The sequence below is a fragment of the Penicillium solitum genome (genome assembly GCF_028829755.1).
Source record: "Penicillium solitum strain IBT 25940 chromosome Unknown utg000008l_segment0_segment0, whole genome shotgun sequence".
NCBI lineage: Eukaryota > Fungi > Ascomycota > Eurotiomycetes > Eurotiales > Aspergillaceae > Penicillium > Penicillium solitum.
Window position 1 is genome coordinate 23207 of NW_027072127.1, and position 13320 is coordinate 36526.

General features: G+C 47.3%; 5 protein-coding genes across 5 annotated transcripts; 4 read left to right on the forward strand and 1 right to left on the reverse strand.

The window, feature by feature from the left end:
• Nucleotides 1–568: 568 nt before the first annotated feature.
• On the forward strand, nucleotides 569–3109 carry N7455_009264 (uncharacterized protein; the record flags this gene model as incomplete). Its single annotated transcript, XM_065606158.1, has 3 exons — nucleotides 569–698; nucleotides 755–994; nucleotides 1071–3109. The coding sequence occupies 3 exons, from the start codon at nucleotides 569–571 to the stop codon at nucleotides 3107–3109; spliced, it is 2409 nt and encodes an 802-aa protein (XP_065460121.1).
• Nucleotides 3110–5581: 2472 nt separating this feature from the next.
• N7455_009265 (uncharacterized protein) lies at nucleotides 5582–6061 on the forward strand (the record flags this gene model as incomplete). Its single annotated transcript, XM_065606159.1, has 2 exons — nucleotides 5582–5655; nucleotides 5695–6061. 2 exons carry the CDS (start codon nucleotides 5582–5584, stop codon nucleotides 6059–6061), a joined length of 441 nt encoding a protein of 146 aa, XP_065460122.1.
• A 1078-nt stretch (nucleotides 6062–7139) lies between these two features.
• N7455_009266 (uncharacterized protein) lies at nucleotides 7140–7962 on the reverse strand (the record flags this gene model as incomplete). Its single annotated transcript, XM_065606160.1, has 2 exons — nucleotides 7140–7446; nucleotides 7547–7962. The coding sequence occupies 2 exons, from the start codon at nucleotides 7960–7962 to the stop codon at nucleotides 7140–7142; spliced, it is 723 nt and encodes a 240-aa protein (XP_065460123.1).
• A 1591-nt stretch (nucleotides 7963–9553) lies between these two features.
• On the forward strand, nucleotides 9554–11794 carry N7455_009267 (uncharacterized protein; the record flags this gene model as incomplete). The annotated part of the gene is made up of 1 exon (XM_065606161.1): nucleotides 9554–11794. The coding sequence occupies one exon, from the start codon at nucleotides 9554–9556 to the stop codon at nucleotides 11792–11794; it is 2241 nt and encodes a 746-aa protein (XP_065460124.1).
• A 265-nt stretch (nucleotides 11795–12059) lies between these two features.
• N7455_009268 (uncharacterized protein) lies at nucleotides 12060–12715 on the forward strand (the record flags this gene model as incomplete). Its single annotated transcript, XM_065606162.1, has 2 exons — nucleotides 12060–12261; nucleotides 12390–12715. The coding sequence occupies 2 exons, from the start codon at nucleotides 12060–12062 to the stop codon at nucleotides 12713–12715; spliced, it is 528 nt and encodes a 175-aa protein (XP_065460125.1).
• Between the last annotated feature and the right edge of the window lie 605 nt (nucleotides 12716–13320).

A 13320-nucleotide genomic window follows, 5' to 3' on the forward strand; every position in this document is an offset into this window, starting at 1 on the left:
GGACCTCTGCTTAGCATCCTGAACCTCACAGTCTCCTTTTCATGTTTGACCTGTAAACATCAGTCTTTGGTAATTTATTCTTATTATGTGCGCCCACAGTTTCCTAACTAATGTTCATTCAGATTAAATCACGTTCTCGATGGACACCAACGCTGTCACTGTTCAAGGCTCTGGCCACAACATTGGAGAAGATGATTGCATGTTGAACTGTCTGCCAGAAATGAAAAGCGTGTATTCTGAGCATTTTAAGCCTTTTCAAGACCAGCTGTCTTTGGTTCTTCAACACTCTCGGTCACATTACAGGGCACTGGCGGGGCGAGAGAGCTTTGCTGGATTCTTGAACGTACCCCTCATAAGCGACACCTTAGTGAAGACAATAGAAGTGATGCTTGGAGCACCAAAACCTTGTGTGCTTCAGCTCCAGAACGACGAAGCCAGTGCCAATATTAATTGGCTTGACGTTGTCAAGGAAAGGAATTATCAGGCCGAACACAAAGGGAATGGAATTCATCATTTCCATATGCGGGATCGGGGCGTGATTGTCCAGTTGTCTGCTTTCCAACACAACATGATCCTTTCAGGATTACCCCGGAAGCTTGTTCAACCATGGTCCTACGAAAGGGACGTACAGACAGAACTAAACACCTTGGCGCTGACAGCCGAAATGACATCACGGGTGAACCAAATTGCATCCGAAGGTAAGCCCACTCAAACATTATGTTTATCCTATTCACTCACTTACATCACCTCGCAGTCATCAAAGCCAATAACACTGTGCTTGAAGAGGTACTAAGAAGAGATCGAATTCTCCGCCGCAATCCGGAGCCAAGTCAAAGATCGGCGGGCTCGCCCTTTCCCCTGGAATCAGCCGAAGAGCCAGCAATCTTTACGCCAGCGCAGGTTGACGGTGGTTCGCTCGATGGGATGACTATTGAGACTCAAAGAACAGACGTGCAAGCCAGTGCTTCAAAACGCGATGCTGGGACACAGAACTGTAAGTAATGCACATAAAAAGCGTGGCGTTGAAATTGGAGAGGTTGAACAAATGTACTAATAATTTGGATGACCAGTCCCCAAAAATAGGGCTTGGCCTGCGGAAATATTGAAGCAGCTTCCTCTATGGTTCGAACACCAAGTGCATGAGAATCTGTCGGAGGAAGAGATTGCCCGGAACTTCCACCGAACATTCAAGCAAAAACGGACTTTTCATGCTATTGAGGCAAAAGTGTATTTCTTAACAGGAAAAAGCCCTTTTAGGAAGCGCAATAAGAAGACCTCGCGCAAAAGACCTGTGGTTTTCACACCTCGCTCCTCCCCACCGCCGTCTCAACCCTCTGAATCAGTGGATTTCACCCAACAATTGATCTCGAGGTCGAACATCGAGGTTCACGCTTTACGTCTAGTCTCGAACCTGCTACCCTATCTGAATTCTGAAGACTGCGAGGATGGAAGCCTTTACGTCCTCCATGGTGTTCAACCGGCTGACCCTGAACCAGAATCCAGCGATTCACATGCAGTGCTTGAACAGGATACTGCGAATCAAATGTTAAGGTTCCGGCACGTACCTCAAGAGCATGAACTTCAGTCAGGTACAAGTCAAAATGAATGGCCAGTTCGAGGTAGCCATCAGGCTGAGGAATCGCCCAAAGACCATCCAGTGTTCTCAGATCTAGCGCCCGAAAGTCAGCCAACGAATGATAATCCAATCAATGTCCTCGCCGAAACATCAGGGATGGCTGATTCTTGCTTTCCTCGAAGCTCTCCCTTAGAACGCCCTCGGATATCAGAACCTATCCAATCTTCAATCCGACATCCCTCTGAAGGTGATACCACACTCGAAGAGCTAGGCCAAACGCTTATCCATGGTGTTGAGTCCAGTGCAATGCACGTGGAACAGAAAGACACGGCGCATGGAAACCAACGATCAAAGAGACTTTCTCCGCAATCTTCATCGCGTGGAAATCCATTGGCTAGAGGTTCAGCAAATGAGGGTTCGAATAATGAAAGCCACACAGAAAGTGTGGCCAGGTCACCAACGACCTTCCAAGTTCCTGAACCAAGCTCCACTGGTAACTCGACTGAGCATCACCCTCAAAACTGCGGAATGGATGAGCCAACCATTGATACCTTTGAAAGAGCTTTGATTGACGAAGAATTGATTAGAAGATGTCTCCGTGAGAAGTCTAAAGCACAGGCGGCGCGTTCTCATCCCAATTGGAACGACAAGGACCTGAAACGTTTACCAGGGTGGCACATGAAACGGAAAAACCTATCAAAGGAGAGACTTGAAGTTGAGTTTCTGAGAGACTTTCGCCACTATCGATCTTCTTCTGCTATCGTTACAGCTTGTCGCAGAAAGAGAAAGGCAGATTCTCGCCATAAGGATGTAACCTCAGCCCCCACTCCAGGTCAACTAGCTCCGGTTGTCCCTGCCGTTCTTGATACTATGCGGGTATCACGATCACCCAACGCCATCATTGGATCCGACACTCCCAGCTTGGATCCATCTCATGCTATCGCTATACCGAGCAATGAGAATACTACACTCAAGCATCCACCGTTGGAGCGACCTCGATCGCCACAACTCAATCAGCCGCAGGCTCTAAACAACACAGAGAGACTTTCTTGCAACAGTCCTCCACCCTTGAAAGAGGGCGAAGAAGCAGTGAATCAAAATTCACCGACTGCTGTTGCCTCCGAATGCGCTTCCAAACAGGTGGTGTTTTCAGCACCTCTTGAGAATGTCGGTAATACCACGCTAAACCCTCCGGCTAGGTTTAGAGCATTTAATGGCGGTAACGTCCATCCCACTGAACCGAACATAAGCGAAATGACTCCGCTCTCTCAGATGGGGACCAATGAGCGAGACGCTCTACCTGGTGGGCAAGAAAACCAGCAAACTTCAAATCACAATATTGTCGAGCAGAAAAGAAAAGACCAAAATGTGGCTCAGAAAACAGGGTCCCGGAGTAAGCTCATTCCTTTCAATGCGGTGTTCGCCAAAGTCATTAGGTCCTTTGAAGCATGTCAGATCCATATGTGTTACCTAACCTTTCCTCCTTTCCTCCTTTACCCGTTCATGCTTCCCAGACTGACTGTTTCCCTTTGATGCACTTGCAGGTGGAAGAGGATGCCCCAACCAGCCTACCCAGGCAGGTTCACATTACTCAGAATTGTCCACCGGAACGCCCGAAGGAGCTGGAGACCAACCGTCAGATTCTACTGGTATCTCGAACGCCAACATTCCACAACTGGAAATGCGCCCAAATTTGCAGAATACGTCGCAGCCTCAGGTGCGAGACGTCAATATCCCACCCACAAACATTCCCCAGCCCAGTTATACAGTAATCCCAAATTTCCAGTCCAACTCCAAAGTTTCATACTCTGGACCATCCCATTACTACACGCCCAATTCCCAATCTGGGGTTTCCCAATCTATCGGTGCATCAGGGATGGCTCACACAGGCGGTTCGTTCATACACTATACTCGTGATTCCACGCAGTCCTGACATGAAGTCTGAGGCAGATTTTCCATTGTCAGACCCAACCTTCCTGACCAGCCCTACCAGTCTTCCTCCCTATCCCCTTCACCAGTTGCAGAGGCGCGGTGCCGAGCGGTACCAGGGCCATCCGCTCCCATCCTTGGCGAAGCAAATGTATCACCATCGTGCGGGTGAGCCTCTTTATAGACAGCCACCTCACCATGTGTTGTCTGGCCCCCATACCTCCTCGATTGTCACAACTGACCCAACATCCTCTACTTCGGTAGTAGGGCCTCACCTTCACTAGACATGGCATGTCTTGGATGATGTCAGCTTTTAGATATCTCTATCATTACCCTAGTCTCGCCTAAATGTCCAATGTGAATGTATATGCATCAAATTTAGGTTCTCCTTCTTCTTCCTTTCTCTTGTACTTGCTTTCTTTATCCTGCTACTGCCGCACTAATTTTACTTTGGCCAATTCAGAAAACTCCAGTCGGTATCGTATCACCTCAAATAGAACACAGAACAGGTAGGTACTTCTGTCTGCATCTGCAAACTGGGCGTAAATGAAAACTAGCTTATATTTCATAGCCTGAATTCTGAACTCCGCGCCAAAGGGTTTATACTGATTTCGCGAATCGTGAATTTTGTTGCTCTAAATGTTGAAGATAAGCCCATATCCGCCGAATCAAAACAGCCCTGATTGTTCTCGCAGGACAGCCTGAAGAGACCCGAATTTTACAGTCGCTGAGAGTCATACAGAATTCCATGGCACACCTCCCTTCCAGCTTTGAAAAGCAAGCCGTGTAGATGGTTCGGAGATAGATAGCGGACATTGAAAGCGTGGAATTCTTGGGGTCTCTATCCGAACAAACAAAGTCGGCGGACACACTCGCGTTTTTGACCCAGGTGGCACGAATGATATAGAACTTCGAGTGGCCTTTGCAAGTTTTAAGGAAGTTGATATAAATATAAGAAAGCTATGAGGACGACACGCATCATCGGCCTGATGGTCCATAGAGAGTACGCCGTTAAGCTGTATTCATTTTCATATCTCAAGCAACCAGTCAGTCCTGCATTAGGAACTATGAGGTGACAGAGTGGCGAGGCAGGAGGGGCGGATGTGACTCCGTCGTTGTGAGGGTGGATCGCAAGATGTAGGGAGAATGCAGCCTCAGCCGTGACCGTAAGTTTCTTTCTGGCAACAATTTGTGGTTGTTTTGGAAGAGGCCAACGCTAGATGACGATATGTGAGGCTGACCGCCAAACATGAGGGCGGATGGAAAGTGCGTTTCCCGCCGACAGCCCTCAGCTTCAGTAGTAACCAACGATGGCGAGTCTTGCATGACAAAAGAGACCCTACAAGAAAAACATCAGAGACATCGATCTTTACTCGATGGTGACTATAAATACGTTGAGGCAACCTCATTTAAGCGACTCTTAGTCAATCGATTCCCCGCTGAGCGCCCAACTTCATTCAACCCCTCATATTAAAATGTGCCCCAGTTCACCACCGCTCGTTTAAATACCGCAAGTTCTACCTAATGCGCTTCATATATGAAAATTGGCATTTCCTATGTGGACATTGTCCCCATCGAATTTCGGTGATTAAGTCTTCAACGGTCAAGAACTTAGACCCATAACAAGGAGAGCCGAGTGCGCGTCGAGGCTTCCTTGGATTGCTCTCCATGCGCCTTCTCCTTTCACGATTTGGCTTATTGGGAATACACTGTCAAACTTGTTTCCAACCATTCTATTTCTCCTGATCTTTTTTTTTGGCTCATTCACATAAATGAATATGTTATATCCAGAAAACTTATACCTCGGCGTAATAAAATATGCCAATGAACAAAATCATCCCCATCAGTGAGATCGGCATGCAGCCATTGTGAATCCTCGGGCACCGAGTCAGTTATCCAATGAAAGGTGCATATAATCGGACTCCACAATGGCCCTGCACTAGCATCAATCCGCTCCAGGCGAACGGAAATAACACACGTTTTACGCTGACCATTGCTACATAATGTACAATCATGCAGACAAATATGGCTCTCAAATAATCATTTGTGGGACAGTCATCAATACCACATAATCCAATGAGCATTGGTTCGCTGTTGACCGATCCGGAAATTTGCTGGCACCAGCACCCGAGACCCTACTCGAAAAAATCGTCCCAAGGCCTCAAATAGAAATCCACAGTCCAACCCAGTAGTAGCCATTTCAAGAGCCTAAGTTTGCAGGATGACAAGCAGGTGCAATTTTCGGACCTGCCACATATTTCTTCAATCACTGCGAAACAGACCAGTTCCAAACGTCGCGTAACCAGAAGCAATCGCAATCGCCTAAGATACGACGAGGAGGAGATTTGGTTTGTCTGGTACAAACGCGTTGCTCTCAGGCAACCATGGGACGATATCCTTGACAGCTTTAACCGCCAATTCCCGAACCGCCGACGTCTTGGCACCCAAGGAATAGAATGCATGTGTTATCGAGGGATCGAGGAGAAAGACTACCATCTTTCCCAGGGCAGGACCGCTTCTGTGAGCCTGAAGCTGAGCGAGACATTTCCCATCTAAGAAAGGTCGAATCTATCATTCGTCGCGCGAATCTGTCGTACCCGTGGATGCTGGAAGCTTTTAAAACAGCCTGTTCCCAACCCAAAGATTACGATGATTCTGGACAGACTTGCTTATTTGGATCACGATTGTTTACTCTTTGAGGATACGGAAATCCGAAGACACCTTGTTCAGCAAATCAATAGCTGTGATACTCATACATTCAACCGCCTTCATCTAGTCTGCGTAGACTCAAAACATGCCGAATGATAAACATTGGTCACTGTGCCGGGAAATCATCCTATTTGAATTGGTAAACAGGATTACGTGTTATCTCAATTATCCATGTACATACGAGAGTGGCGTAGTATAGTATTGATGTGGGCTCTACATATTCTTGTCAACTGCCGACTGGTAATAAAAACGTTGGACTTCCAAGGGCAACTTGTGAGGTTATATATCATTCATGACCTTGGTCTAGAAACTGTGTGTTTCCGTCGTTTTTGCTCATTAGGACAAAGACTCTGGTACGTTGACGCTTTCAATGTCCACCGCCCATCTTTGTACCGTCTCTAGGGCTTGCCTTTCAAAAATGGAAGGGTGCTTTACCATATAATCCTGCATAATGCTTACAGTCTGTGTGTGTGTGTGTGTGTATCATTTACCCTGACCCCTCGCAAAAAGCGATATGCAGGATACAACAACTATACGTCCGAGTATATACATGTAAAGTAATCCACTTTCTGACAGGAACTTAGAGCCTCGTCACGGCCTATCCTGGCCCATTGCCGCTCCAGTTGTTAGGCTGCCTTCATGGCGCGGCTGTGTGCTTTCAACTGAGACGGACAGCGACTGTCCGGATTTGGCTGCATTTCTGCTAGGAATCGCGAGAACGCGGGCAATGCTGAGTGTAAGAATCTGGTTAAAGAGCGTGTTGCAGACGCGGGTTTGTTACTGGCTCGATTAGCCGGGAATTTCCTGGTTTTCTTGTCGTCCTTGAACGGGGATGGCTTATTGTGAAAACGGCGATGAAGATCTTCGATTGTGAGTGTAGATTTGAGGGGAGGTGCGGGCTGGTGAGTTTTAGGTGTCGGTTCCTCTAAAGATGTGGGGGCATTTTGGATAACCGAGGCGTAGGTCGGCTTTCGGAGTTGGGGTGGAGAAATAGCGGTCTGTGCCGGATGGAGTGGATGAGGGGAGCTTCCTTGCTGCGACGGTTGCGGTTGAGGTTGCGGTTGAGGTTGCGGTTGAGGTTGCGGTTGAGGTTGCGGTTGAGGTTGCGGTTGAGGTTGCGGTTGAGGTTGCGGTTGAGGTTGCGGTTGAGGTTGCGGTTGAGGTTGCGGTTGAGGTTGAGGATCCAGGGTTGGTGGGAGCCTGGTAAGGGTGGCTGCTGGAGAGGCCTGGCACTGTATGCTGAAATTCGAATTGGTTGCTTTCAGGGGAGATCCGTTGAAGGGGAGGTGGTGGGCAGGTGGTGATCCGGTCGAAGTAGTTGTTGGCTGAGACACTGAGTCAGAGGTTTCGAAAAGTGATTTTAGATCGCGATAGATGATCTGCCACATGCAATTCTCTGTGTGAAGTCGGGGTGTTTTCTCGATAGGGGCTCGCAAAAATGTGGTTAAAGGGGTTGTCGTTCCACAGGCAAAGCAGCATGCAGTTCGGTCGTTCAGTCCGAGTGGTTTGTAATACAGGCCATTCTGTGCTAGTTCGAGGGGGGTCACGCCGCTTAGGAGCTGTCCATGAAATGAGACAGCCCTGGCGGCGATGGTACCGTGGGTGGTCGAGATGCGGTCATAAGGCTGATCGGTGCGATGTGGAGCGGTTTGTGCGGGTGGGGTAGTGGGGTTGGCGGGTTCAAGAAGAGAAGATGGGGGACGAAGGACGGGAAAAGGTCTCCTGCCCTTTCTCTTGTCCAGGTCCATTTCCATCTCCCAAGGCAGTACAGTCGATCCCCCATATCCAATGCTTACAGTCACTAGCGAAATCAGCTTCCTCCCTACCAACTGCTTTTCTTCTCTCGGGCCCCACTGCCAAGGCCGTAGCGCACGCCATTTATTGATCGGGCCGTACTTATGTAGTTGAGGGCCGTTGTAACATGCGCCGTAAAATATTCCTTATCTAGTACCGTGGCTATCAATGCTTACCGCCAACATCCAATCCAAAGCACCGGCTGTAATATTACGGAGAAATATATACAGGATGGATCAAAATCAGGTTCCACCCGTGCACACCCTCTTTCAAAACACACCATGCCTATTACAGTGTCCTCCCTGGCCCCCTTCCTGGCGGTACTCCAATACGGTGTAAATAACAATACAAGAAATAGGTTCCGCATTACACTACAAGCATTGAACCTGCAAACAAAGCAAACAAAGCCCAAAAAAGGGAATGAATCCATTTGTCCTCTGATTTGGAAATTTTGTACGTCAGATTATTGACAGACTAATTATGTCGCCTAATATCAACACACTTCCTCCTGAGATAATTATACTCGTCCTGGAGAATCTTCCAAACTCAGATACTCTGTTTGCAGCAATTTTGAGCTGTCGCCGAGTCTACGAAGCAGTCAACTCGTATATCCCTTCGGTTCTGACCTCGATAGTCATTTTACAGATAGCTTCTCTGCGTGGCACTAGCAATGCTCTTTATGAAGTGGTTAAGAGCATGAGCCGTGTCCGGCCGGTCGTTCGGGACCTCCAAGACCAGGCTAGGGTTCCGAAAGGAATAAAGGAATGCGAATATACAACATAATCATATTCGCAGTCCGCGAATATGAATATATGAATTTTTTATTCGCGCGAATAAACGCATTATTCATATTCGCATTCATATTATTCATATTATGAGATTTCTCCGCATTAATACTTTGTCCGGTACAGCGGTTATCGTATTACCGAAATGCGCTTAGTGGTCGATTTCACAATACCATCACTTCATCAGCAAAGCTGAGCTATGAATTTCGATTGCGAATATATGCTGGGAGGTACAACCTACCTATGTAGAGTTGACCAGCTTGATGTACCATAGTGGATCTTTTTGAGACATGATACTCGTTCACGTGGGTCTGTCCATAGAAACTTGACACCGGCCACGAAGATCCGTTAATATTATATATATCTGTCAACCTAGTTGCAAATCATCTTAGGCAATTAAACGAATAGCTCTTCTCAGTTCCCTGATTTTATTCCAATCCACTCCAAACTTGGTGCACAAAGTAGCCTTGAGAAATGGCACGTAAAAACGCGTTTGCTCCACGACCCAGAGCCTCCAATGACCCTGGCTGCATTTGTTTACGTTCAGAATCGTCAATGTCGCGTTGCAGAAAACAGAAAAGAGATCTATCAACTTTCCACGTCAACAAGGGCATATAAAGCGTGAACATGACTGGGCTTGTCAACCATCATCCTATCCTCAAGTCCCCTATCAGTTTCTAACCCCAGCCCAGGTAGCTCAAGGTATGTGATGCATCACCGTCGATACCATTTTGATATACTGATACCAGGAAACAGTAGCATGGCATCTACACCTAATCCGTCCATGCGGAGAACGCGTGGTCTTCCACGTCGAGACTATAATGCTCTACACAATGGCCTGGTTTCGTCACCTTCGGAGCAGTCTGAGGAATCCACCTTTGAAACAGGACGCCCTTACTCTCCTGAGCCTTCCCCACCTAGGAACACCGAAGACACGCCTCGGACGAAGCAGTCTTATTCTTTGCTTAGCTCTTCCCCCTCCCCGTTTGATCCTGCATTTTCGGAAAGCAGGAGCAATACTAGTAGTCCGCACGCACATAAAAGACGAAAAACCAAGTCGTATTCTAGTTGGACCATTGAGCACTTTTGGACCACAGATCTGGATAGCACTTGGTGTCGGCAGGGTGGCCCACTGAAAAAAGACCGACTGCTGATTTGCAAACATTGCAGCTGGTCCTCCAGAGATTCGTCGCGCTATGGTTCCACTTCGAATTTGTTGGTGCATCTCCAGAAAAAGCATCGTATCAAGTCTGGGGCCGACTCCATCTTCTTACCCGCGGTCGAAGGAAGCCTCGACCGGTTCTTGGAGTCGCCGAGAAAGAAGGTTGGCGTTGAAGAAATGCTAGTCCGATGGGTCATTCAAACAAGACAGCCTTTTACAGTGGTGGAGCATCCGGCTTTCAGGGCACTCATTGAAGCAACGGGGGCTTCTTTGCCCATCAAGACTGCTGATACTCTTTTCAACCGAATCAAAGAGGAATTCCATTCAAGTAGGGCTTCAGTGAAAGAGGAGCTTGCTAGGAGCAGCCGCACACTCGCTTTGTCTCTTGACGTTTGGACGTCGGAAAATCAGATTGCGATAATGGGTATCCTTGGCCATTGGATCACCCCCGATTTTGAAAAGCGAGATGAGCTTCTCGAGTTCACCGAGATCAATGGGCCGCATTCTGGAGAGAATCTAGCGGAAGTTGTATTGAAGATGCTCGCCGAACTGGACATCGCGCCAAAGCTCCTGACCATCACAGGAGACAATGCGGGCAATAACGGGACGCTCTGTGATAGCCTGCATGACCAGCTCCTCAAGAAGTATGATAATGACGATGACCGCTTTCGCATTAGGCCTCTAATGCGATTCCGCGGACGACCGAGCTTCATTCCTTGCCTTGCCCATATCCTCAATCTGATTTGCAAAGATGTGTTAGCTTCTTTGAGGGCTGGTTCGGCTCGAGAAGCAAAGGCGATCCTGGACGACATGGCCATTCATACTAGCCCAGCATTCAACTCCATTCACAGCACGAAAGGAGCAATCATGAAAATACGACTTCTGACGCTGTGGATCGCCCGTAGCCCACAGCGCCGCCGGGATTGGAAAGAAGTATCACCTGGAAAACAAGTCAGTTATGATGTTGACACCCGATGGAACTCGACGTATATCATGATTCAAGATGCCCTTCGGCTACAAACTGAGCTGGGGCAGTTTGTGCGGATACATCCAGAAATTCAGGCCCTCCAGCTTACCGATGACGAGTGGTCGACACTTCAGCAAGTGGCCAAGATCCTCAAGCCGTTCTGGGACCACACGAACTCTGTTTCAAAGGCATGCCCAACAATTGTGGAAAGTCTACCAATTTACTGGAGTTTGGACGATTTGTTAAATGACGTTCGAAATGCGGAGGGAGATTTTGAAGACGTGAACATTGAAATTCGCGATGCGGTGGAAAGAGGCATTCGTAAGATGAACAAGTTTGCTAGGAAAATGGACGACAACCTTCTTTACTATGTGGCTTCCGTGTTGGATCCGCGCATCAAATCGTCTCTGATTGTGTCTCAAATGAGCGAGCAAGATTCGGGGCTTATCGTCTCGCAAGTGCGGGAATTTCTTAAGAAAGAATACCCTCCAGAGCCATTTGCGTCATGTGAAGTTGACCATCCACGTCCAGCAGGGATGTCGGAAACAATGTGGAGAACTCTGCGCAAAGTCCAGCCATCCAAAGAGGCATCTTTGTCGGATATTGACAAGTATTTGGATTCCCCGCCGGTCAACTGGTCCCACCACATGATCGGCGATGCGGACGCAGAATGGGTCCTCAAGTGGTGGAAGGCAAACGCCTTTAATTTTCCACTCATGGCAAAAGCCGCTCGCGATTACCTACCCATCCCTTCGGCAGAGGTCGGGATTGAGCGCGAGTTCAGCAATGCTCGAGATGTCTTGGGCCTCCGAAGGCACCGTCTGAACGCGGAGACTATGCGATGGCTGATGCTATTGAGAGGAAAGTCTTAGACATAAATCTCCACCGGTGCATGCATGTAATTTTCAGTGCTTCGATATTAAAGACAGGCACATAATTCGCTATAGAATAAAGTGTCTGAGCATGATTGATGTATTCGAATGTAATGAAACGAATGGTAATGTATGGTATTTTATTATATGAATAAATATAAATTAATCATATATTCATGAATATTGCGAATATGAATAAAGGGCTTATTCATATTCATATTATTCAATTCATATTATTCATATTCGCAAATATTCATGAATATTCATGAATAATCATATTCCTTTCGGATCCCTAGACCAGGCGAGGTTTCTGACACAGACACTGGGTGCCCTTGAGGGCGCGGCACACGATTATGGTGATGATATTTTAGCACTGGAGCTACCACTTCAACAATGTGATATACAATGTGCATCCATTGCCGAGAAGATCGCCAAACCTACCGTGAAGCGAAGCGACAATACCATACGTAACTGGAAATATATGTTATCCAGTTATAACCTAACATTCAGAGTGGCTTTGGGGAAAGCAAGACTGTGCGTATCTAGCCTTCCTCCCAACTAACGGTATTGTCTAATGGCCTCATTAGTCAACAAGTTTCCCTTGCTAGCGCCGTGCTTGAGCAATATCAAATCATGATTGAGCAGGCTAAGCTAGACTTAACTGAGCAAGCGAACACCCCCGTAATTGCGGATCTGCTTCCGGAGACGTCCAACACACAAAATATGCTTGCACGGGAAAAAAGATCTGTCGAACGCTGTCTTTATATCTGCAATGGAGCTTTGGAGTTCACTATGACTAGCGACTTTCAAGCCCGTAAGGGGCATTCGACTGCTATCTCTTCTGTCAACGAACTACTTCCTGAAGAACGAAAGAATTTCACAATGTTTGCGGAGCTCATTGGGATATTGCCGGCCTCGTGAAGAGTATGGAAGGATGCCTAAAAGTGTTCTACGAACTGGACTTTCCGTGACAGCCAAGACTTGCAGCATTCACATGACTAGGCTACTGCGCGAGCTACTTGACAGCTATTCCCCGGTTAGCCAGCCATTCAGGGAATCAGGAGAATAAAACCACAAAGGACATGAGGACGCTCCGTTAGCATGTATCTAGTTACTACATAATAGTAGAGTAGTGCATGACCTACTTAACCCATACATGGAAATCTAAGATATTCTTACCGCTAGTATTGCTGATTGTTAAGTTGCTAGTATCCCCGATACTAGTATTATAGTATATTCTGAGCATGCCAGCACGTTATAAGGTCTTTCAATACGATTCAAAAGCTAAGTCGAAAACAGACTAGTGTGTTTCGTACTAGGGTTCGAGAAAAATTCTGTGAGATCAAGCTGTTGAAACTGATTTCGATCCATCATGTAGCGCCATACACCGCAGATTTTACAACGGCCTTCAACTAAGTACGGTGCGATCAATAAATGACATACGCTACGGCCTTGGCAGTGGGCCCGAGAGAAGAAAATCAGTCGGTAGGGAGGAAGCTGATTGCGCTAGTGACTGTAACGACTGT